This window comes from Humulus lupulus, chromosome 8 (assembly GCF_963169125.1).
Source record: "Humulus lupulus chromosome 8, drHumLupu1.1, whole genome shotgun sequence".
Lineage (NCBI taxonomy): Eukaryota > Viridiplantae > Streptophyta > Magnoliopsida > Rosales > Cannabaceae > Humulus > Humulus lupulus.
Window position 1 is genome coordinate 5,454,366 of NC_084800.1, and position 25,558 is coordinate 5,479,923.

Sequence of the window (25,558 nt, forward strand, 5' to 3'; positions counted from 1 at the left end):
GATGGAGGTTATCATGGTAGGTACTGTTAAGGGTGTAGTTACCTTTGTCATTAAAACAAAAGTAGTTCTAGGCTGTGGCTTGTTGAGTAACTAGCATGAAGATTGAATTGATGGTTTGTGAATTTGGGATAGAGAAAATAGTGATGATTTGTTAAAGTTTAGAATGTTTGATGAGTAGTAGTAGTGGCTAGAGTAATGACGAGTTATGATATTATAGTTGATGTTGTTGAGTGGACAAGTGAAGAAATTTGGGTTTGGAGGAGTAAGGTTTATGTTTTAGAGAGTATAAGATAGTAGAAAGTAGTAGAGTTTTATTGATGGTTTGTTTTTTCTAGTTACACCATTTGTTACCCATGATAGGGTATTTATAGTGGCTAGCCCACTTTACATTTATGGATAAAATTATTTGTTCTAGATTTTTCTAGTGTATTTTATTTACAAATACAATTTCTAGACTATTCTACACAATAAAGAGTTTAGACTATTCAAGCATATAGCTCCTAGGAAGTTCTAGACTATAGTGTTTTCTAGAAAAGTCTTTGAAGTTCTTCTATTCTACAAATATCTAGAAAAATCTAGAGTAAAATATTCTGCAATTGTCTAGAACATTCTAGAGTATTCAAGAAATGTGTAGCAACTTCTAATACTCCTCCTTGGTACACATTTCAGTAACTCCAATCATGTCTCGTAGTAGCTCGAACTTTCCTCTTAGTAGTGCCTTTGTCTTGTGGAAGATCTACAAGCTCCCATGTTTCATTCTTCTCAATCATCTTTATTTCTTCATTCATGGATTTTCTCCATACTTCTTGTTGTTGAGCTGCTTCGAAGCTTTCTGGCTCCATAAGCGCTAAGTTACATGTCTCATAGATCTTTGCTAAAGATCTCGTTTGCAGTGGTGGTGAGTCTGGCGGGGATTCTATGACTTGTTTCGTTTCCTCCATGGTTGGTTGAGTTGGAACATCATTTTGATCAAGTTATTATCTTGACAATAGAGGAATGTTGACAGTCTTTCTTTCAACTTCTTCTGTCTCCCAATTGTATGTCGCATCTTCGTCAAATTGTACGTCTCGGCTGATTATGAGCTTCTTCATTCCTAAGCTATAGACTCGATAGCCTTTTGATTGAGTACGATAGCCTAAGAAAATTCCTTTCTCAGTTTTCTTGTCTAGCTTGCCTCTTTTTTCTTTTGGAATGTGAGTGTAACATATGCAGACGAATACTTTGAGATGCTTTCCTGATGGCTTTCGTCCACTCCAAGCTTCGATCGAGGTCTTATCTTGCACAGTTTTGGTTGGACATTTGTTGAGCAAGTAGACTGCAGTGCTTACTTCCTCTGTCCAAAATCTTTTTGGAAGACCCTTCTCCATGAGCATAGCTCTTGCTGTCTCCATAATAGTTCTATTTTTTCTCTCAAACACACCATTTTGTTCTGGTGTGTATCCAACTGTGAGTTGATGCTCCATGCCTTCTTCTTCATAGAACTTGTTGAACTCATTAGAAGTGTATTCTTTTCCTCTGTCACTTCTTATTGTCTTGATGTTGCGACCACTTTGCTTTTCGACACGAGTTTTGAATTTCTTGAAAATATCGAAAACTTGTGATTTTCTTGCAAAAAATAAACCCACGTCATTCTAGTAAAGTCGTCGATAAAGAGAATGAAGTACCTGTTTTGATCATTTGATGGAGTACGCATAGGCCCACAAACGTCTGTGTGAATGAACTCCAATGGTTCTTTGGCTCTCCAAGCTTTTCCAGATGGAAAAGGTTGTCAATGTTGCTTCTCGAGCATGCACCCTTCACATACTATGTTGAGCTCCTTGATTGCTAGGAGGTCTCGCATCATATTCTTCTGCTGGAGGATCTTTAGCCCGTGGAAATTGAAATGCCCGAATCTTCTGTGCCATAGCCATGATTCATCTGCTTGTGCTTGCATTACGACATTGCTTGCGTATCTCCATTGTAAAGGAAAGCATCTATTTTCTTTCCTTTTTATCTTTGCAATTTGAAAGGATTTATCTTGCTTATCATAGATTATGCAAGAATCTCCTTCAAAATGCAAAAAGTAGCCTTTTTCAATCATTTGTCCTACACTGAGTAGGTTCTGATCGATGTTGGGTACCAAGAGTACATCATCGATGTATCTCTTGCCTTTTTTGGTGTCAATGGCAATGGTGCCTTTTCCAACTGCTTCCATGAAGTCACCACTACCAATCTTGACTCTAGTCTTGGATTTATCAAGACTACAAAAGACGCTTTTCATTTTTTGTCATGTGATTACTGCAACCACTATCAAGATACCAAGTATCTTTTTCTTCTGATGCAGCTTGGCAGACATAGAAGAGATTATTTTCATCATTTTTCTCTTCTAAAATATTAGCTTGATGGGATTTTTTAAAACGACAAGTTTTTTCAGTGTGGACAAATTTTTTTACAATTTTGGCACTGAGGTTTTCCTTTAAACCAACAGTCTTTCTCCAAGTGACTTTTTCTTTTACAAATGCCACTTGGAGAATACTTGTCGTTATTTTCTTGATAACTCATGCTTTTAAAATTTTCTAGTGATTTGCTCCCATCAGTTTTAGATTTTTGAGACCGCGGATTAATTTTAGACTGAATGGCATTTTCAGTCAAATTTTCATTATGCCTTTCTCGCCTATTTTCGTATGCTTCAAGAGAGCCCATTAATTCAGTTGGTGATAGAGTATCTAAATCTTTTATTTCTTCTATCACAGAGATTATTGCATCATATTTTTCTGTACAAGATATTAGTATTTTCTCTACTATTTTCTTGTCAGAAATTATTTCCCCATAGGCTCCCATTTTATTTACTATTTCTCTAATTTTAGAATAGTAATCTTTTGCAGTCTCATTATCCTTCATTTTAAGATTTTCAAAATCTCTTCTAAGCTTATGTAGTTTAACAGTGCGTACCTTGACTGTTCCTTGGAACTCCTCCTGCAACGTGTCCCATGCTTCTTTCGCAACTGATACGCCCATAATCCGTGGAAATATATCATCTGTCATAGCTTGCTGCAAGCAGAATAACGCTTGAGAATCTTTTTGTTGATTCTCCTCTAGGGCCTTCTTTTGATTTTCTGAGAGAGACAAAGTGTCTTCTGGAATAGTAAATCCTACCTCAACAATTTTCCATAGATTTTGTGATCGAAAATAGGTCATCATTTTGATGGACCAAAAATCATAGTTTTCTCCATGGAAAATTAGAAGAGGTAGAGAAGAGCGGTTGTCATGATGTGTGGAAAGTATTACTGTAACACCCTACGTCACTATGGCTGCTTCCCAGAATGACGAATGACTCTACAAACCAACACAAGTCTTTCCAGGGTACTTTGTCCTCACTCACACACTACCTGGGAAAACTTCCCAGGATGTCACCCATCTTGAGACTACTCCAGGTCAAGCACTAACTTTGGAGTTCTCAAGTGATGGGCTAACGAAAAGAAGATCCATCTTGTTGATATATGTAGTACCCATCAATCAATTTAAGCCATCTTCAACTATGTAGTCTCATACATACACAGTCTTATAATCATCACACTTGACCTTCCCCAGGCGGTGTGGGAATGCACAACTTTATCCCGTCTTTCCCCTTACGAATCACGGGATTCTGACTGTCACAATTACGCCCAGTGTTTGAATCGACCTGGCTCTAGTACCACTGATGGTTTGTGAATTTGGGATAGAGAAAATAGTGATGATTTGTTATAGTTTAGAATGTTTGATGAGTTGTAGTAGTGGCTAGAGTAATGATGGGTTATGATATTATAGTTGATATTGTTGAATGGACAAGTAAAGAAATTTCGGTTTGGAAGAGTAATGTTTATGTTTTAGAGAGTATAAGATAGTAGAAAGTAGTATAGTTTTATTGATGGTTTGTTTTTTCTAGTTACATCATTTGCTACCCATGATAGGGTATTTATAGTGGCTAGCCCCCTTTACATTTATGGATAGAATTATTTGTTATAGATTTTTCTAGTGTATTTGATTTACAAATACAATTTCTAGACTATTCTACACAATTAATAGTCTAGACTATTCAAGCATATAGCTCCCAGGAAGTTCTAGATTGTAGTGTTTTCTAAAAAAGACTTTGAAGTTCTTCCATTCTACAAATATCTAGAAAAATTTAAAGTAAAATATTCTACAAATGTCAAGAACATTTTAGAGTATTCAAAAAATGTATAGCAATTTTTAATATGAACAGAGTTGGAAGAAAAATAGTGATTTCGTCGCCGCCATCGGTCTACTTAATATTTTGATATTATGTACAAGTGCCTAAAATATTACATGCTTTGTCACAATGTTCATGGAGTTTTTCTTTATGTACGGATTTATACAGGCTTTTAGTTTTAAACATAAAGCTCTCTTAATTTAGTTGATAAAGTATAAGAATATTGCTCGTGTTACACCGAATACTTTTCTGTTTGACTATTTTTAAAAGCGTCACATCAAAACGACTAAGGACATGATACATCGAATATGGTGTCTCGTAACCCAACCCAACGTAAGGAGGAAGTTTATTATTTTCGATATACACCATAAATTTAAAATGGAAGTACCATTCCATACGGGTATGTTTGGTCCCTGATCGAATAAATGGAAGCACTGTATAATTTATACATAGTGTAGTGATAGTACTGGTTTTGTATTGCAAACGAAGAGTCAATGTTCATAAGAATTGTTGAATTTTTCAATCTAACCTTCTTAACTAAAATTTGAGAAAACGAGGTCCAATATTGTGGGAAGCATAAAAATGCAGCAGTAAAGAACCAGAGAAGAAGATATATATCTCCGTACGTAGTTAAGCATAAAATTCTGTTGACTATCTTTGATTAAATTTGATGACGTGTCAATTTTTTTAAAGGGTATGATAGGGAGAGAGACACCATTTGCCTGAAAAGGATCAATTCACATTGAAGATATATATATATATATATATATATTATGACAGATTATTGGGAGACACGTACGGGAGTATATATATAAAATGAAAAACTTTTATTTGAATAATATACATTTATGTTAGTGTTACACGTAGCACCCATCAGCTATAGTTAAGCTATAGTTATAGTCATCACTTAAAGTTTTAGATAATTATAAATAATATATTTTTTATAATATATTTTTTAAGGACACTTGATCATGTAGTATTTCCAAATTTTTATAATATAGATTAAATAATATATTTTTTAAGGACACTTGATCATGTAGTATTTCCAAATTTTTAAATGGATATTTAATATGTGGAAACATTTGAAAAAAATTCTGTTGTCTCCAATTTGTAGTTACTTAATAAATCTACGTGTAAGGGTGCACTAAATACTGCATAAAAATTACATTACAGTTGGCACGAGTGCTATGTTTGAGAGAGAAGCATCATAATTTTGACCTACAACAACAGTGTTAGGGTTGAGTTTGTCATGGAACTGGCTTACGACATGTCCAGAGGAACGGTGACATGGGGTCTTTGATCGAGTCCAACATGGGAGATCATCACCAAGTGAGTAAATTTTTTTTTTACTTTAATTTTGAGCTTGTTTGTTTAATTATTGAAGGATATTATTATATATGTCCATAATGCTTAATTATTTGGAGCTTAATATAAATCAATGGCATCAACTTATATAATAGAACTTTCTTTATTAGTTTATCTCTCCTTAATTACCTATATATACAGTACCTGCTTAAAACTTATTGTGGTGGTCATTAGTAGCAGTCTTTGACGACACGGACTTGAATTAATAAATATTTGATAGTGAAACGAGTCTTAATTTATATATACAAAAAATTGGCTTTGAATATATATTACGAGAGATTGGAAGGGGACGGGAGTATACAATGACAAACTTTGACTTTGAGAGTCTTCCACTTCCAGTTGGTACGTAATCAGCTAGGGATAACTTTGAATTTTAAGAGAAATATGAATAAATTGATTTTTTACGGGGCCAATTATCAATCCCGTGACCATGTATAGTAAGGTTTCCAAGTTTATTTATTTATTTTGAAAGGAAGTTTCCAAGTTTATTCAGGACGACTTAAGTCAAAGGAAAAAAATAAATCAAACAAAGAAAAGAATAGAATATAAATATATATATATATATATAATAATCATTTGTCAAAAGTTGAAAGTTAAAACATCGATCGAGCACGCCTTGATTTTCATGATTGGCGGCGGAAACTACTAATACATCATATTCTAAATCTAGCAAAACTCTAAGCTTAAACATTTAAGTTAATGACCATTATCACCTCATTTTTTAAAATAAAACAAAATATATAAACATTTTGATCTACATCGTACTTTTATGTCGTTTTATAATTTCACATGCAAATTTAGAGCTTCTAGGAAAAAGAAAATTGAGGATGGTTTGTCCCCAAAACATGTCTCCCTCCCTCCCTGTCTCACCCATAAAAACTTGACACGTCATTCTATTAAATTAAAGAGAGTTTTATACTTCTAACGGATATAACTTTTTAGAGAGTCTTCTCAGGCACTTCATTTTTCTGTGATTATATTTTTATGAATATATAAAAAAATATAGATATAGATATATATATACTTGCAGTGACGCCCTCCCTCATCAAACTTTCATTTTTATATTTTCAGGAAATAATTTATACATAGTGTAGTAATAGTACTGATTTTGTATTGCAAACGAAGAGTCAATGTTTATAAGGATTGTTGAGCATAAAATTCTGTTGACTGTCTTTGATTAAATTTTATACACCGTTTTCCTGAACAGGATAAATTAACATTGAAGATATATATTATGACAGATTATTGGAACGTACGTACAGGATTATATATATATAAATATATAAAAAGCTTTTATTCGAATAATATACACATCCGTTAATTACACGCAGTAATTGATCAGCTATAGTTACTGTAATCACTTAAATTTTAATACAAATATAAATAATATATATTTTTAAGGACACGTGACCATGTATAAATTCCAAATTTTTAATACGTGGAAATCTTTACCCTTGGTTATAAAGCCAAGTTGGCTCCAAGCACAAGTGATGTTAACGCATGACTTTTGCTGTGCTGATCGCATGGACCACATGCAAGTTGAATAGCTGGAGGAATACCTTTTACCATTAATGGAATTGGTCAAAGAAAAGGACGCCAGAGAAAACTATCAGTACCAGTATTATTAATTAGTGCTTTCCGATGATGATATTGCTGGTATGGTTTATAGGTCCTATATTGGTATAATAGTTGCCCATGTCAAGATCCTATAGCAACTACCCAGTAGAATTCTTATTTACATATATTTTTTTTTGTGTGATAACTTATAACTAATCATATATATATATATGCATATAAATAAATTTATATATACTATTATTAAGTTTTAAAAAAAAATTATAAAATAAAAAAGTATAAACATAATAAAAATTGATAATATCAAAATAATAGAGATAACATAGTTATTAATATTAATTATAAATAGGTAAGAATATTTTTTTAATAAAACATTAATTTAATTTAGAAAACTATTAAATACTTTTAAAAATGCTATGAATTTTTTTTTGCTTATGTCATGTTTGTTATTGTCATAAATTAGATGTCCAAACATTTTAAGAATGATTCACCATTTATTTTATATTTTTCAAAGAAAAAATAAACAAAAATAGTATTTCGGAAATTAAATGATACGATTTGAACAAATTACAGATCTAACTGATATAAAATTAATTTTTAGGACCTAAGACTAAGTGTTACAAAATATAAAAAATGAAGTCATATCTGAAAATAAGCCAAATTTTTAATTATCTTATATTTTTAGCTATGACAAAAACAGAAACTTTGCCCAAAAAAATGGCCTATATGATGGACACCTTATGCAAACACTCTATTATTATTATTATTATTATTATTATTATTATTATTATTATTATTATTAAGATTAATTTGTTGAAAAATACTGTAAAAATACATGTCAAGAGTAATTAACGAAATTACTTAATGAAAGAAGTTACCTTTCACTAAAATTTGTAATCATAAATGATGGGACCTTTCTCTGCCATGAGTGCAAACAATTTTCTTTTAAAAATTTTACTTAGGATAAAACCATGCCATACATGATCAAAAGGGAAAAACACAATAAAGAACATTAGAATAACAAGAAAATAAAATTCTAGAGGACATTTTTGTTCCTACGTATAGACAACCATTCTCACTTTGTGAGTACAAATATTACCATCAAATTATCGAGGATAGAGTTCTGTAATAGAAGCACTATTAACGGACTTCCTTTCTGAATGATTGGATGATTCAGGATTCACACTTGGAATCAAATTAGATCCAAATGTCATATTTGATCCTGTATTGCTATTCATAAAGAAAGCTGGCTCGGAGGGCAGTGGAAGAGAAAGAGAGTTACTGTTTAGCATGAGCACAATAGTATTCATGGTTGGTCTGTTTGCCATATTTTCTTGGACGCACAACAACCCTATATGAATACATCTCATTATTTCAGATGCCGACCCAACTCGCATTATTGGATCTATTATGTTTGAAGCATTTCCTCCTCTCCAACTTCTCCATGTCTGCATTAAAAATGATATTTATAATAATGTTGATATTATTTTGGAAAGAATAATGGTATAGTTGTACAACTTCATGAGTTTTATATTAAATTGTACTTACACAGCTTAAAAGGTCTTCTACATTCTCTCCTTGATGAAAACAATTGTTCTTTTGCCCGCTTATTATTTCCAAAAGTAAAACACCAAAACTAAATACATCAGATTTGGGTGAAAATTGTCCATGCAAAACATATTCTGGAGCCATGTATCCACTGCAAAAATAAGAGATTAATAATCATAATTAGTATTTATTTTTAAGAGATAGACCAACTAAGAAGTTTAGCATCTATATATGTTTTTAATTTTGTTTATTACCTAATCGTGTGAAGAGACAAAATAAAAAAAGATGGCACACTAAATGATACAAAAAAAGAATAGAAAGAAATTAATTTTATAGATGGAATTTTTAGTATAAAAATATAATATATTTATATAGTCTAATTGTCTAGTTGTAAATATTGTACTTACTATGTTCCCACAATTCGACTTGTATTCCCTTGTGTTTGATCAACAACAAAAAGTCTTGCCATTCCAAAATCTGAAATCTTAGGCTGCATTTCTTTATCTAATAAAATATTACTTGCTTTAAGATCTCGGTGAATAATTCTCAAACGAGAATCTTCGTGAAGATAAAGGAGACTTCGAGCCACGCCTTCTATTATTTTGTAACGCCTATCCCAATCCAAAGTTACTCGCTTTCTTGAATCTACATGTTCATGAAATTTTGTGACTTAGTAAAAGATTTAATATGTATATATACTCCTTGCATTCTATTTTTAAAGAGCAATATCACCGTACCAAATATGAATTGATCAAGACTTGCATTTTCGACAAATTCATAAACAAGAAGCCTTTCACTTCTTTCCAAGCTGAAACCAAGGAGCCTAACAAGATTGCGGTGTTGAAGCTTTGCAACTAGCATGACCTCATTCTTGAATTCGAGATCTCCTTGCCCTGAACCCTTCGCCAACCTTTTCACAGCTATTTCTTGTCCATCGGGAAGGCTGCCCTGAAATATTACACCGCATTTTCAAAATTTTACAGGTAAGTTATTCAATGTTAGACAGTAAATTAACTTTCTAGTTACTTAAATTATTACCTTATAAACTGCACCAAATCCACCTTGTCCGAGCTTATTTTCTTCAGAAAACTGATCTGTTGCAAGTCTAATGGTGTCAAAATTGTACTGCAATGACTCCGCACTTTCAATTTCTTCCACTGGTTGGTATGTTATTTGAGCTTCAGCACACATAATAAATAAAATAAGTCATGCTTCGTGAGAATATATCATAATCTATTTCTGAAATATTTTATAAACTGTTATTCTTTTAGCTAAAATAATAGGTGTAACGAGCTCTCATTGATTTCTATTGTTAATGGGTTAAAATTTCAACAGAGTTACCAAAAAATTAAATTTTGACACAACTGTTTCATGGCTTAGCAAGGATAAAGTTATATTTCAAAACAGAACTCAATAGGTGAAACATTTTTCGAAATAAGACGGGAAATGGTTCGTCACGTCTTACCTATAATTTTTTTCTTTGGCGTCCTCAATCTTAAACACACAACGAATAAGATGATTAGTACCACACCCGCAACTGTGGCCACAACAGCAATAATAATATTTCTAGACTTGTCACTACTCTTTTCTCCTGAAAACACAGTGAAATTTGCTCTGTTAACTGTAACTCAAAGAAGAAGAAGAAAGGGTCCTTTAATCTCATTACTGACTACCACGTCCTTTCAAGATTTATTACCTTCTGTAACATTGTTTGTGGTGTTACTAGTCGACGGTGGTGGTGCTGTCGTTACTGTTGGAGATGGAGGTGGCGCGTCATCTGTAGATCCATAGAAGAGGTATTTCTCGTACCTTACACTACAAGTCGGACCAATAACTCTGCCTCCTACTTTCCCATCACAACATTCCGGAATGTATCCGTACATGGAGTCCAAACAATTGATACATTGGAGCTCTGACAAGTCTGGCGTGCACTGCACGAGTGCGTATATGGTTAAAAACTCCGGAGCGCTTGCCCTTCCCGTCGCGTACTTACGAAGAGAGCCACCGGAAGCGGCTTTGCTTTTCAATTCATCTAATAACGCCCTAAGATCTTCAAAATACGCTTTAGCATTAGAAGACGATACATTATTGACGTTCCACATGTAGAATATAGAGGTAGTGTCAGGAGAGCCCAACATGGACCTATTCGAGTAGCGCAACATGCAGGTGTCGTACCATCCGACTGCCCCTTCTGGTTGGGGCAGATGTCTGGGAGACGATGAGTGGAGTCGTTGAGGCAACTCCGGCAGACATCGGGCTTAGCGTCTCCGCGGCATAGTCCGATTGCGTAAACTTGGTCTGAGCCTTTGCCGTAGGAGAGATTGTAAAAGCCGTAACCGTTGTCATTTTGGGAGCTGGGAAAAGTGTTGAGGAGGTGATTGAGGTTCGCATGGTAGGTACTGTTGAGGGTGTAGTTACCTTTGTCGTTTAGACAATATTGGTATAAGAAGCCTGGCTGTTGGGCTGTGGCTTGTTGAGCTACTAGAAAGAATATATGACAAAGAACAAAGATCAGGAACGACATCTTTGCCATGGGTAGCGTTGATATTGGTCTGGTCGATATGTCCTGTGAGCAAAATTTAAAAGGCTTCTGGATTTAAAGCGCGTTGCAAAACCCGACCAACTTTACTCTGTTTTATTTCATTACGCAAACACTAGGAATTGATAGCATGTGCTCATGCTCATATAAGACCCAACTAAGATGACACGTGGCTAGTTTCCATTGGTTGAAAAAAGAGTCTTATATCTATTAAAGTGAATTGTTCTGTATTATTTAAGCTTATAAGGCCAACTCGAACGAGGAGATGTGGCTTAAATTGTCACATCAAAATTCAACCAATCAAACAAAAGAAAGAAAAAAAATTGAAGGCAACGTTGCCATTGTTTAGCAACGTTGCCAAATTTCAACACAAAATACTCTCTCCACATCAGCTTCTATTTTCAACATTTGACCACCTCTGACAAGTCACTAGTCAGAGCAACTCCTGTTGAAGTTGGGCTAAGAGCATAAAAATGCAGCAGTAAAGAACCGGAGAAGGAGATATATATCTCCGTACGTAGTTAAACATAAAATTCTGATGACTATCTTTGATTAAATTTGATGACGTGTCAATTTTTTTAAAGGGTGCGTTAGGGAGAGAGATGCCATTTGCCTGAAAGGGATCAATTAACATTGAAGATATATATATTATGATAGATTATTGGAACACACGTACGGAAGTATATTGTTAAGGTGCACAATTTGTGCCCAATTTCACAACAAATAGTTGAAATATTGTTATTAGTGTAATTTAATATTATATCAAACTTATTTGAATTTAATAAGTAATATTATGCGATATCGCTAACTGTTATCCCCATTTCCTGGAAGGGCTTTGGGCCTTCGCCCTGGCCCACGGTCAGAGGTCCGACTCGGCATATGGGCCTACCCCAAGGTCCCTTGGTTTGAATATCGCCCAAGGGAATTGGTACGGACCGGGGACTCTAGACTGGGCCCATCTTGAGGGGTCCGGGACGTACCTCCAGGTTCGTCGTCACCTTGAACGGTCCCGGCGATGTCCAGAGCGCCCGGACCGTCGCAGCCTATGCGTCCCTATCCCGAAGCATGGTATGGTCCGGGCCCGAGGTAACGGAGTGGGCCGATGGTAAACGGACCTGGATCACCTCCTCCCCAGTTGAAGGGCAGGCATCCAGAATCCTTAAACCGCCTCATTTCGCGTGGGCATTGTCCCCCACTTTTCGCCTGCAGAAAAGGTCGCCTCGGGATTGCCCACTGCTGTGTCAGGACTGCACAGCCAAGTACCCTGACCGGTCTTGTCTCCTGAATCAGCCTCGTGACTCGAAGTGGTCAGAGCCAAAGCGCCGTTTTGTCGGGCGAAGGCTTGTGTCACAGATCAACTAATTGGGCCTTAGCTGGTTTGAATTTTGTGTATTGTATACCTTTTTATATTGGGCCTCCACTAGAAAGGCCCCCTGGTGCACATTCCTCTGATGGGCCCAGGTCGGATCCGGCCCAGACCCGGTGTCCCCCTCAGCTTATAAATATAAGCTGTAGAACAACGTAAGAACGAGAGAGAAAAAGGAGGGAGAAGGCAGAAACTCTGTTCAGATATAATTAGAAAACTCCATTGTAAAAGCTTCTTCTAGCTCTAATATATGGACTCGTGGACTAAGGCTAGTTAACGCCCCAACCACGTAAAAACCTCGTGTCGATCTTCCATTTTCATTATTATTACTAGTAAATATCATTCATTAATATAGTTGCTGAAAATCTCGGTTAACAGTTTGGTGCTTTCATTGAGAGCTGAAGGAAGCTAGCGCCAACGTCATGCCTTTTACTACGATGGTGAACACGCGTCACACCACCTTCGACCCTACCAACCCAGAGCAAGGTAACGGAGACCCACTACCTTCTCAGCACATTCCTCAAGACCTGCCTGAAGACGTGCCTCCTCAGACATCTCACCAAGATGAGTCGCAAGACTACGAGGGTGAGGCAGAGTGCGAAGTAGAAAACGAAGAAGAGTACTACAAGGAGGAGAACGAGGGAGAGTATCACGATGAAGCCGCGGACCCCGGGGTCCCTCGCAACGATTAGCGAGACTCGGAGGTGACTAGACTGAGGCAGTAGATCTTGGATCAGGAAGCCAGGATGGCTGAACAGGCGGAGGCGCACCGCCGGGTGCAAGAGTCTCTGCGAGCCCTGCAAGCACTGATGGTCGAGCAGGGCCCGGCAGCCAACCCCACAGCTGGCCTGCAACCAAAGACGCAACCACCCGCTCTCCAAGCGCAAGCCGGGGGCCCCAGGGGTGCCAGCCCGATCCGTCCCCGAGAGCCTTTTCCCGACACGAAAACCTTTACCCTTGGTTATAAAGCCAAGTTGGCTCCAAGCACAAGTGGTGGTATATGGACCACAAGATTAACGTGTAAACGCAGGACTTTTGCTGTTGAATAGCTGGAGGACTACCTATTATCATTAATTGAATTGGTCAAAGAAAAGGACGCCAGAGAAAACTATCAGTACCAGTATTATTAATTAGTGCTTTCCGATGATGATATTGCTGGTATGGTTTATAGGTCCTATATTGGTATAATAGTTGCCCATGTCAAGATCCTACAGCAACTACCCAGTAGAATTCTTATTTACATATTTTATTTTGTGATAACTTTTCATATTTGCATTAACAAACTTAATTTGTAAGCTTTAATGAGTAATGTACACATATTTTAATCTAATTTTTAATATTATTTTCATTATTATTTCAATAAAAAAAAAACAGAAAACAAAACAAAAATTGTCACTTGAAACCCAACAAGCATCAGAAGACATCCTTAGGTATTCAAAATTTGGGGTATTCTTGCAACAAAAAATAAGGGCTTCAATGACTACATAATTCATCGCTAAAAGAAACTTTTTATCCATGAATTTCTAGGGACTAGGTCACGTTGGCTTAACTTATTTTAAGCTATTTTAGGTTTATAGGATTAAAAAAATAATTTTTATATTATTTGAGTAAAAAATAAAAATACTTTTTTATTATTATTTAAAATGTGCTTTTTTTGAGAAGCTAGGATTCTTAGCCTTTTCAAAAGAATTTTTTGAGAAACTATTTTTTAAATTAGAATAATTTTATTATTTCTAATTTTTTCATGAAATTTCTTTTCTTTAATCAGTATCCAAATACTTTAAAAAGAAATTTTCATTAAAAAAAATATTTGTATACAATATCCAAACTAAAAAAATATATCAAAATTTTTAGGGTTTTTTTTCCACTGTCGTCCTCATTCTTTATATTTTGTAACACTTAGATCCTAAAAATTGATTTTGTGTCAGTTAGGTCCCTAATCTTTTCAAATCATATCATTTAGGTCCCTGAATAATATTTTTTTTACTTTTTTCTTTTAAAATACATAAATAAAATATAAAAAAATGGTGCATCAATCTTAAAAAAATTGGACCACTTATTCATAACAATAACAACATGACATTGAAAAAAATATATATTTTCATGACATTTTAAAAATATTTAATAGTTTTATAAATCAAATTAGTTTTTCATTAAAAAAAATTCTTACCTATAGATTTTTAATATTAATAATTGAACTGTTATTCCAAAAATTAGAAGTGAATGACATGGCAGGAATTAATTGCACGTGGCTGACACCTAGCAAAACCTATGTTCGACTATCGACCAGGAAGATGTTCGGCGTTATGCGATCGGTCTCTTCATGCGATCAGTCTGGTCGTAGGCACGTAACACGCAGAGGAAATCTTAGGCAGTTATGATGGAATCCGAAATTCTCTCCCATGATTTCCTGAGTATCCGATTATTTAGGAAATAATATTTGTAACAAATCAATGTAAATCTTCCCTGAGCTTATAAATAGAAGAAGAGGGCTCAAGGAAGCGGATCCGATCTTTTTCTCTTTTTCTGACATCTAAATCGCTGGAGTTTAGAGTGATCATATCAATCATATTGTATTGTTCTTCGGAGGTTAGTGAAACTCATTGAACCCTAGTTCTTTGATCACTCATTTGAATCCCACATCAATAGCAATCTAAGTGGACGTAGGTTATCACCAGATCCTGGGGTCGAACCACTATAAAATATCGTGTTCTTATTATTTTCGCTATTACGTTCTTTTCAACGCATTCATCCACGTCAAGCGTTTTTTGACTCCGTGTCAGTTGCCCAAAATCAGGGTCAACATGAACTATCACGAGATTATCAATATTTATAATGTACATATTTATTTTTCAATATTTTTCTATAATGCAAGTTATAACTAATCATATATATATATATATATAAATTTATATACACTATAATTAAGTTTTAAAAAAAATGTATAAAATAAAAAACATAAACATAATAAAAATTGATAATATCAAGATAATCGAGATAACATAGTTATTAATATTAATTATAAAACAATGATGTAGGTAAGAATATTTTTCTTTAATAAAACATTAATTTAATTTATAAAACTATTAAATATTTTTAAAAATTACAAGAAAATATTTTTTCCACATGTCATGTTTGTTATTGTTATAAATTAAATGTCCAAACATTTTAAGAATGATTCACCATTTATTTTATATATTTTTTTATGTATTTTGAAATAAAAAATAAACAAAAATAGCATTTAGGGACTTAAATGATACGATTTCAAAATATTAGAAATCTAACTGATATATAATCAATTTTTGAGACCAGAGACCAAGTCGGTCTGAAAATAATCCAAATTTTTAATTATATTTTATTTTTAACTATAACAAAAGCAAAAACGTTGCCAAAACAAATGGCCTATATGATGGACGCCTTATGGAAACACTCACTATATTATTATTATTATTATTATTATTATTATTATTATTATTATTATAAGATTAATTTGTTAAAAATTACTGTAAAAATACATGTCAAGAGTAATTAACGAAATTACTGAATGAAAGAAGAATCGTAAATGATGGGGCCTTTCTCTATTATGAGTGAAAACAATTTTCTTTTCAAAATTTTACTTAAGATAAAACCATGCCATACATGATCAAAAGGGAAAAACACAATAAAGATCATTAGCATAACAAGAAAATAAAATTCTAAAGGACATTTTTGTTCCTACGTATAGACAACCATTCTCACTTTGTGAGTACAAATATTACCATCAAATTATCGAGGATAGAGTTCTGTAATTGAAGTGCTATTAATGGACTCCCTTTCTGAATGATTGGATGATTCAGTGTTCACACTTGGAATCAAATTAGATCCAAATGTCATATTTGATCCTGTATTGCTATGCATAAAGAAAGCTGGCTCGGAGGGCAGTGGAAGAGAAAGAGAGTTACTGTTTAACATGAGCACAATAGTATTCATGGTTGGTCTGTTTGCCATATTTTCTTGGACGCACAACAACCCTATATGAATACATCTCATTATTTCAGATGCCGACCCAACTCGCATTATTGGATCTATTATGTTTGAAGCATTTCCTCCTCTCCAACTTCTCCATGTCTGCATTAAAAATGATATTTATAATAATGTTGATATTATTTTGGAAAGAATAACGGTATAATTGTACAACTTTATGAGTTTTATATTAAATTGTACTTACACAGCTTAAAAGGTCTTCTACATTCTCTCCTTGACGAAAACAATTGTTCTTTTGCCCACTTATTATTTCCAAAAGTAAAACACCAAAACTAAATACATCAGATTTGGGTGAAAATTGTCCATGCAAAACATATTCTGGAGCCATGTATCCACTGCAAAAATAAGAGATTAATAATCATAATTAGTATTTATTTTTAAGAGATAGACCAACTAAGAAGTTTAGCATCTATATATGTTTGTAATTTTGTTTATTACCTAATCGTGTGAAGAGACAAAATAAAAAAAGATGGCACACTAAATGATACAAAAAAAGAATAGAAAGAAATTAATTTTATAGATGGAATTTTTAGTATAAAAATATAATATATTTATATAGTCTAATTGTCTAGTTGTAAATATTGTACTTACTATGTTCCCACTATTCGACTTGTATTTCCTTGTGTTTGATCAACAACAAAAAGTCTTGCCATTCCAAAATCTGAAATCTTAGGCTGCATTTCTTTATCTAATAAGATATTACTTGTTTTAAGATCTCGATGGATAATTCTCAATCGAGAATCTTCGTGAAGATAAAGGAGACCTCGAGCTACGCCTTCTATTATTTTGTAACGTCTATCCCAATCCAAAGTTGCTCGCTTTCTTGAATCTACATGTTCATGAAATTTTATGACTTAGTAAAAGATTTAATATGTATATATACTCCATGCATTCTATTTTTAAAGAGCAATATCACCGTACCAAATATGAATTGATCAAGACTTGCATTTTCGACAAATTCATAAACAAGAAGCCTTTCACTTCCTTTCAAGCTGAAACCAAGGAGCCTAACAAGATTGCGGTGTTGAAGCTTTGCAACTAGCATGACCTCGTTCTTGAATTCGAGATCTCCTTGCCCTGAACCCTTAGCCAACCTTTTCACAGCTATTTCTTGTCCATCGGGAAGGCTGCCCTGAAATAATACACCGCATTTTCGAAATTTTACAGGTAAGTTACTCAATGTTAGACCGTAAATTAACTTTCTAGTTACTTAAATTTTTACCTTATAAACGGCACCAAATCCACCTTGTCCGAGCTTATTTTCTTCAGAAAACTGATCTGTTGCAAGTCTAATGGTGTCAAAATTGTACTGCAACGACTCCGCACTTTCAATTTCTTCCACTGGTTCGTATGTTATTTGAGCTTCAGCACACATAATAAATAAAATAAGTCATGTTTCGTGAGAATATATCATAATCTGTTTCTGAAACATTTTATAAACTGTTATTCTTTTAGCTAAAATAATAGGTGTAACCAGCTCTCATTGATTTCTATTGTTAATGGGTTAAAATTTCAACAGAGTTACCAAAAAATTAAATTTTGACACAACTGTTTCATGGCTTAGCAAGGATAAAGTTATATTTCAAAACAGAACACAATAGGTGAAACATTTTTCGAAATAAGACGGGAAATGGTTCGTCTCGTCTTACCTATAATTTTTTTCTTTGGCTTCCTCAATCTTAAACACACAACGAATAAGATGATTAGTACCACACCCGCAACTGTGGCCACAACAGCAATAATAATATTTCTAGACTTGTCACTACTCTTTTCTCCTGAAAACACAGTGAAATTTGCTCTGTTAACTGTAACTCAAAGAAGAAGAAGAAAGGGTCCTTTAATCTCATTACTGACTACCACGTCCTTTCAAGATTTATTACCTTCTGTAACATTGTTTGTGGTGTTACTAGTCGACGGCGGTGGTTCTGTCGTTACTGTTGGAGATGGAGGTGGCGCGTCATCTGTAGATCCATAGAAGAGGTTTTTCTCGTACCTTACACTACAAGACGGGCCAATAACTCTGCCTCCTACTTTTCCATCACAACATGCCGGAATACGACCGTACATGGTGTCCAAGCAATTGATACATTGGAGCTCGGACAAGTCTGGCGTGCACTGCACGAGTGCGTATATGGTTAAAAACTCCGGAGCGCTTGCACTTCCCGTCGCGTACTTACGAAGAGAGCCACCGGAAGCGGCTTTGCTTTTCAATTCATCTAATAACGTCCTAAGATCTTCAAAATACGCTTTAGCATTAGAAGACGATACATTATTGACGTTCGACATGAAGAATCTAGGGGTAGTGTCAGGAGAGCCCAACATGGACCTATTCGAGTAGCGTAACATGCAGGTGTCGTACCATCCGACTGCCTCCTTCTGGTTGGGGCAGATATCTGTGAGACGATGGGTGGAGTTGTTGAGGCAACTCCGGCAGTCATCGGGCTTAGCGTCTCCGCGGCATAGTCCGATTGCGTAAACTTGGTCTGAGCCTTTGCCGTAGGAGAGATTATAAAAGCCGTAACCGTTGTCATTTTGGGAGCTGGGAAAGGTGTTGAGGAGGTGATTGAGGTTCGCATGGTAGGTACTGTTGAGGGTGTAGTTACCTTTGTCGTTTAGACAAAAGTGGAATAAGAGGTCTGGCTGTTGAGCTGTGGCTTGTTGAGCAACTACAAAGAAAATATGACAAAGAACAAAGATCAGGAACGACATCTGAGCCATGGGTAGCGTTGATATTGGTCTGGTCGATATGTCTTGTGATCAAAATTAAAAAGGCTTCTGGATTTAAAGCGCGTTGCAAAACCCGACCAACTTTACTCTGTTTTATTTCATTAAGCAAACACTAGGAATTGATAGCATGTACTCAAGCTCATATCAGACCCAACTTAGACGACACGTGGCTAGTTTTCATTGGTTAAAAAAGAGTCTTATATCTATGAAAGTGAATTGTCCTGGGATAGCAGATTTTTTTTTTTTTTTTTTTTTTTTACAAAATAGAATAACTTCATTGCTTCAAATCATCACGTAGTACAGAAGCAAGATCAGAGGGGATAACAGTCCCACTCCAACTACGATCAGCAATAGAACTTGTAGTTTTTGCTAGGAAATCAGCTACAGAGTTGGCAGATCGCTTAATAAAATATAAAGAAACATTATCTGACTTTAACTCAGCCAGTAATTGTCTACATTCAGATACAATGCGTCCAAAATAAGAAAGTAAATTTGTCGAGCTTCGAATAGATTGGACAACAACCAAGCAGTCTGATTCAACTTCAACATCACGCCATCCTTTGGTTTTTATCCAGCTCAATGCCTCCTTTATTCCAAAAGCCTCTGCAATATCAGGAGTGACCCGACCTGGAAGACAACGAACCCTTGCTTCAATCAGCTGGCCATTAGAATCTCTTGCAATCCATGATAGACTAAAACAACTTTTGGCTGTAAAAAGGGCAGCATCTGTATTTATCTTGATAATATGTGCACTAGGAGGGCTCCAATTCTCTGCTCCATCTCGGGGGTTTACTAGTCCGAGAGATAAATCGAAACCTCTATCTTGGGCACTTTGCCACTGCTTTAGCATACTTTTAGAGCCCCTTACAACTTCAGCTGCCTCAGTATATTTCTGGTTCCAGACAAGCTCATTTCGACACTTCCATAGGCCCCAACAAAGCATAACAATGGACTTCCTGTGATCACCTTGATAAGCTTCAAAAGCACGTGACAACCAATCCAGAAAAGTACCTGTCGTATCTATATTAGCACAGAGACCCAATTGTTTCCAGCACTCCAAAGAAAAGGAACACGTCAACAAAACATGGGTAATAGACTCTGGAGCCATTTGACAAAAAGGACAGGAGGCATCAATAGGAACATGCCGAGATTGCAATTGTGTTTTAGTGGGGAGGCATCCAGTCGAGGCTTGCCAGAGAAAAGATCGGACCTTCGGCGGAATCTTGAGGTTCCACAGCTTACGCCAAAGACCCGAGTTATCACTAGATGCATCAGTAATGGGAGTCGGCTGGGTGATCTGATAAGCACTTTTCACCGTGTAATTTCCACAACGATCAGGGCGCCAATACCAGGAATCCTTATCAGCTCCATTAATAGGGATACTAGCAATCAGTAGCGCATCCCTCGCAATAAACATATCCTTCAGAATATCATAATCCCATTGGTCTTGACCTGAGCTCATAAGTTGGGATACCATTATACCTTGAAGCCCTTCTGACCTTGTTTGCACAAAAGGATCCTCATCTGGAAGCCAGGGGTCTTCAAGAACACGCACAGATTTTCCATCTCCAACACGCACTGCCGCACCCAATCGAACCAAGGACTGGGACTCCAAAATAGATCTCCACACATAACTTGGGTTACCCCCAATTTTGGCCGAGATGAAAGAACCCTTGGGGTAGTATCTTGCTTTAAAGACCTTGCTGACCAAGGAATCTGGATGAGTTAACAGCCGCCATCCCTGTTTACCCAAGAGAGCCAAATTAAACGAGTAAAGGGACTTGAATCCGAGACCACCATATGCCTTAGGTTTGCACATTCGATTCCAACTAAACCAGTGAATGCCTTTGTTCTTTTTCGGGTTAGAGCTCCACCAATATTTACACATAGATCTTTCAATACTCCTACTAAGATCTAGCGGGAGGAGAAATACACTCATAGCATAGGTGGGAAGAGCTTGGGCTACTGTCTTCAACAAAATTTCCTTGCCAGCTCTAGAAAGGAACTTGTTTTCCCAGCCCTGAATTCTCTGATGTAAACGCTCCTTCAAATACCCAAAAATAGCAGATTTCTTCCTTCCAATAATGTTCGGCAACCCCAAATAAGTGCTATGACCGTCTGCTTCATGAATCCCCAAATCCCCACACACCATATCTCTCACCCGGGGGTCCGTGTTGCAACTGAAAAAAATAGACGATTTGTCAAAATTAATTTGTTGACCAGAAGCTCTTTCAAATGTGCGGAGAAGATCCTTTACGTGGTAAGCTTCGGTGGAGTTTGCTCTGCAGAAGATATAACTATCGTCTGCAAAAAACATGTGAGTGATTTTTGGTGCACCACGAGCGACTTGAACACCATTAATCAGCCTCTTCTGATCAAACAATTGAAGAAGAGCTGAAAAACCTTCCATACAGATGATAAACAGATAAGGAGAGAGAGGATCTCCCTGCCTAAGACCACGTTCAGGAATAATATCCCCAAATTCTCTTCCTGCATGAGAAATCTGATACCGCACCGTGGTAACGCATGCCATAAGGAGATTGATCAATTTGTCTGCGAAGCCCATACGCCTAAGTACTGCCTCCAAGTAACCCCACTCCACACGGTCATAAGCTTTGCTCATGTCCAGCTTAATGGCCATATACCCTTGCTTTCCTCTCGACTTACGCTTCATGTAGTGCATAACTTCATAGGCAATCATAACATTATCAGAAATTAACCGACCCGGTATGAAAGCACTCTGGGTTTCAGATATAATCTGATCAATAACCAGCTTCAACCTGTTAGCAATCACCTTTGATATGATCTTATAAAGCACATTACAGAGTGAGATAGGTCTCAAGTCTAACATCGAACGAGGACATTTCTTCTTGGGGATAAGGACAATATTGGTAAACACCATTTGCTCATCAAAACGTTCTTGCTGCCAGAACTCTTTCACTGCCTTCACAACGTCAATGCCCACTGTACTCCAGTATTTTTGATAGAAGCCCGGAGTCATCCCATCAGGGCCTGGGGACTTATCAGGATGCATTTGGAAGGCAGCAAGCTTTACTTCCTCTTCTTCAATAGGTGACAAAAGAAGATTGTTTTGTTCCTGAGTTATAGACCGCGAAATACTGTTAACAACCTGGTCCCAATCGGTCGCAGTTGATTTGAACAAGGTTTGGAAATAGTTGGTCATAAGCTCTTGGAGGCCCCTATCCCAGGCCACTGCCTGACCAGACTCATCAAGCAAGGAATCAATCTGGTTATTTCGCTTCCTGGTCCGAGCTGAAGCATGGAAATATTTCGAATTATGATCTCCTTCCTTTAACCAAAGCTGCTTACTGCGTTGTTTCCAAAAAACTTCCTTTTGGATGAGAGTTTCAAATAATGCTTTATTTGCTTCTTCATATCTCTGGACAGATTCATGGTCTTGATACCCTTTGAAAGCCATAAGAGCCCTATGACAAAGGTCTGTACGATGCCGAAAATTACCTGTAATATTCTTTCCCCAAGCTTGGAGCGACTGAGCACAAAGAGAGAGCTTTTCCTTTACTGGCCGATCCTTGTACAACTCCCAAGTGCCTTCTATTATTTTACCACACATGGGCTCCCTAAGCCACGCGTTCTTAAACTTAAAAGGACGAGATGTTTGAGGACGATGCTCCTGTTTTGGAATCAAAAGAATCGGACAGTGATCTGAAGTGGACACCTCCAAGTTTACGAGACTAGCTTCGGGAAAGAGAGACAACCATTGCTCATTTACTAAAGCACGGTCTAGCCGACACTCAATCCAATCAGAAGAAGCACGGCCACGCTCCCATGTATAAGGATAGCCCACGAGATCTAAATCTATCAGCTGGGAAGCCTCAACCGAATCCTGGAAGCCTTGGATCAACCAACTGGGGTAAGGTCTTCCACCCCGCTTATCCTCATGAGATAAGGTATTGTTTAAATCCCCTATCACGCACCAGGGAGCAGTAGACGCAGCAGCCAAATTTTCCAGTAATTCCCAAGTCAAAAAACGTCGAGCCCGACTAGCTTCCCCATATATACCAGTTAAACGATAAGCCACACTATTTTGCAAAGAGACAAAGACCTCAATGTGATTCCTACTGTATGATGTGAGTTGGGCCTCTTCCTTATATCTCCATAGAAAAGCCAATCCCCCACTATGGCCTTGTGAGTCGACCACTACCATACCTTCAAAGCCCAAAGAATATTTAACCCTCTCCATAATATTTTTCTTACACAAAATTTCACAAAGGAACAAAAAGTTGGGTTTCTTGCGGAGAACGAGCTCCTTTAGGAACTGAAAATTCCACGGGGACCCAAGCCCGCGGCAGTTCCAGCTTAGAATACTCATGATTCTTGGCGGGTCCGTGTGTCGGTACCCGCCATTGACAAGTTTTTTGGGCTATGGTTACTATCATACTCCATCAGGCCATGTTCCTCAACTTCATGTTCTGGGCCGAGCTCTGTACACCCCTCCACTTCTGGCCCATACGATGAATGGGAGCCACGATATGGGCCTTGGGCCTGATCCCCAGCAGTCCGCCTCTTCTTTGATTCTACAAAAACTGCCCTATTAGAACTTCCCGTTGATATAGCCGCCAGCTCACCCCCTTCTTCATTAATACGTGTTTGACCATGAACCAAATCCTGCTTATTAATATCCATAACTCCAGCTCCACAATTTATGGTCGTATCCATTATACCCTGAAAAGGCGGAGATAATCCCGCTGGGACAACACCACGTCCGGATTCAGTGGCTGACGGAGGTTGAACCCCAAAACCTGTAGAGACGGCCGGAGCTCTATTCTCCTCCTCCATAAGCTCGGAGCGGAGCCACTGGGCTCCTATTAGCTTAGTTTGACGACGGAAAGGGGCCCTCATCCAGTCCCCATAAGGTTGGACAACCTCCCCATCTGGCGAATCAAAGCGGCGGGGACAAAATTTTTCAGAATGACCCAATAAACCGCAAATAAAACAGAAAGTCGGGACATTTTCGTACTTGAAACTAATCCAGAACCACTCGTCCCCTGTCTTCCTAATGCGCATGCGACGCGTCAAAGGTTTGGCCAGAAGAAAACGAACTCTGATCCTCATATATTCTCGCCAGACTCCCATGAAGTTTTTCGGACAAGATTCAATAAATGTGCCAACATAATCTCCCACTGCCTTAAGGACCCTTGATGTCATAAAACCCGTTTGAAGGTCATGTATTTGGACCCATAAATCCAGAGAATCCAGAGGAATACTTCGCGGGTTACCCATCTGCAGCATACGAGTAAGGATTAGAGCTTTGCGATTGAAATACCACGGACTTCCATCAACAACCCGTTTTATATCAAGCTCGTGATAAAACTGGAACAGAAAGCGATTGGTATCCAGTTCCTTAATAAAGACACCTTTCCCAGGGCGCCACAAAGCAGCGAGAGTCTGCTGCATTGCCATGAAATCCAGTGCGCCGGTCTGGATAAACCTTCCCACGAGACACAATTTCCAATTGAGGGTTGGTTCATTCTCCTGAGCATCCCCCCCAACATCTGGTAGATCAATACCCCCTACATCCTCCACCTCCAAACTAATATCAAAAGTAATATTTGATGATAATCCACCCGCCGCCATAGCAGAAACAAAAGTACAGAACAACGACCCAAAGAGACAGAAGACAAAGAGACAAAAAAACTCAAAAACTTTTCCAAACCATGACAAGAGTCAAGACCTATTAGATTTTTTTTCTTATTTAAGCTTATAACCAGTAAATTATTGAAATGTCACCAAAAGTCCACACAGACTTTTCCTAGAACCAGTAAATTACACGACTCTTACTTTTCCTAGTACTTGCATTCCTCAATATATAAGTCGGTGGAAATAAAAGTCAATTTTTTTTTTCTGTAGTCAGCGATTAAATATGGATTTTTTATTAAGGTTCTTTTTTCCTTTTTGTTTTTTTAGAATATATTATTTTAGCATTTGATTTAAGCAATATATTAAAATTTTCTTTAATTTCTTTTATAAAATTGGCTAGAATTTTTTAATTCCTAGAAAATGGTATCTTAATTTTTTTTTACATATCCAAATAGCCTCAGCTTTAATACCTAATATATATTTAAAATTATTATTAACTACGTAAAATAAAAAAATTTAAAAATAATTTTTAATTAATCCGAACTTAAAAAATTAAGAGAGAGAAAAAGAAATATATATATATTTTTAATTTTAGATTTTTTTAATT

General features: G+C 36.5%; 2 protein-coding genes and 1 pseudogene across 2 annotated transcripts; all 3 read right to left on the reverse strand.

Moving 5' to 3' along the window:
* Positions 1 to 2,409: 2,409 nt before the first annotated feature.
* On the reverse strand, positions 2,410 to 3,177 carry LOC133794923 (uncharacterized). Its single transcript, XM_062232365.1, has one exon. It carries the CDS (start codon positions 3,175 to 3,177, stop codon positions 2,410 to 2,412), a length of 768 nt encoding a protein of 255 aa, XP_062088349.1.
* A 4,751-nt stretch (positions 3,178 to 7,928) lies between these two features.
* LOC133794266 (cysteine-rich receptor-like protein kinase 44) lies at positions 7,929 to 11,277 on the reverse strand (annotated as a pseudogene).
* Positions 11,278 to 16,170: 4,893 nt separating this feature from the next.
* LOC133794283 (cysteine-rich receptor-like protein kinase 44) lies at positions 16,171 to 19,274 on the reverse strand. Its single transcript, XM_062231482.1, has 7 exons — positions 18,486 to 19,274; positions 18,255 to 18,380; positions 17,828 to 17,967; positions 17,527 to 17,737; positions 17,197 to 17,434; positions 16,790 to 16,940; positions 16,171 to 16,689 (listed from the first exon to the last, which is right to left on the reverse strand). Exons 1-7 carry the CDS (start codon positions 18,949 to 18,951, stop codon positions 16,348 to 16,350), a joined length of 1,674 nt encoding a protein of 557 aa, XP_062087466.1. The 5' UTR covers positions 18,952 to 19,274; the 3' UTR covers positions 16,171 to 16,347.
* Between the last annotated feature and the right edge of the window lie 6,284 nt (positions 19,275 to 25,558).

Excerpts from the sequence above, each read along its gene's own strand:
- LOC133794923 (XM_062232365.1), bottom strand. The coding sequence starts at position 3,177 with ATGACCTATTTTCGATCACAAAATCTATGGAAAATTGTTGAGGTAGGA.
- LOC133794283 (XM_062231482.1), bottom strand. The coding sequence starts at position 18,951 with ATGTTACGCTACTCGAATAGGTCCATGTTGGGCTCTCCTGACACTACC. Across the intron at positions 17,968-18,254 it reads GCCAAAGAAAAAAATTATAG|CTCAAATAACATACGAACCA; the intron begins GTAAGACGAGAC and ends TGTGTGCTGAAG. Across the intron at positions 17,738-17,827 it reads GATTTGGTGCCGTTTATAAG|GGCAGCCTTCCCGATGGACA; the intron begins GTAAAAATTTAA and ends GTATTATTTCAG.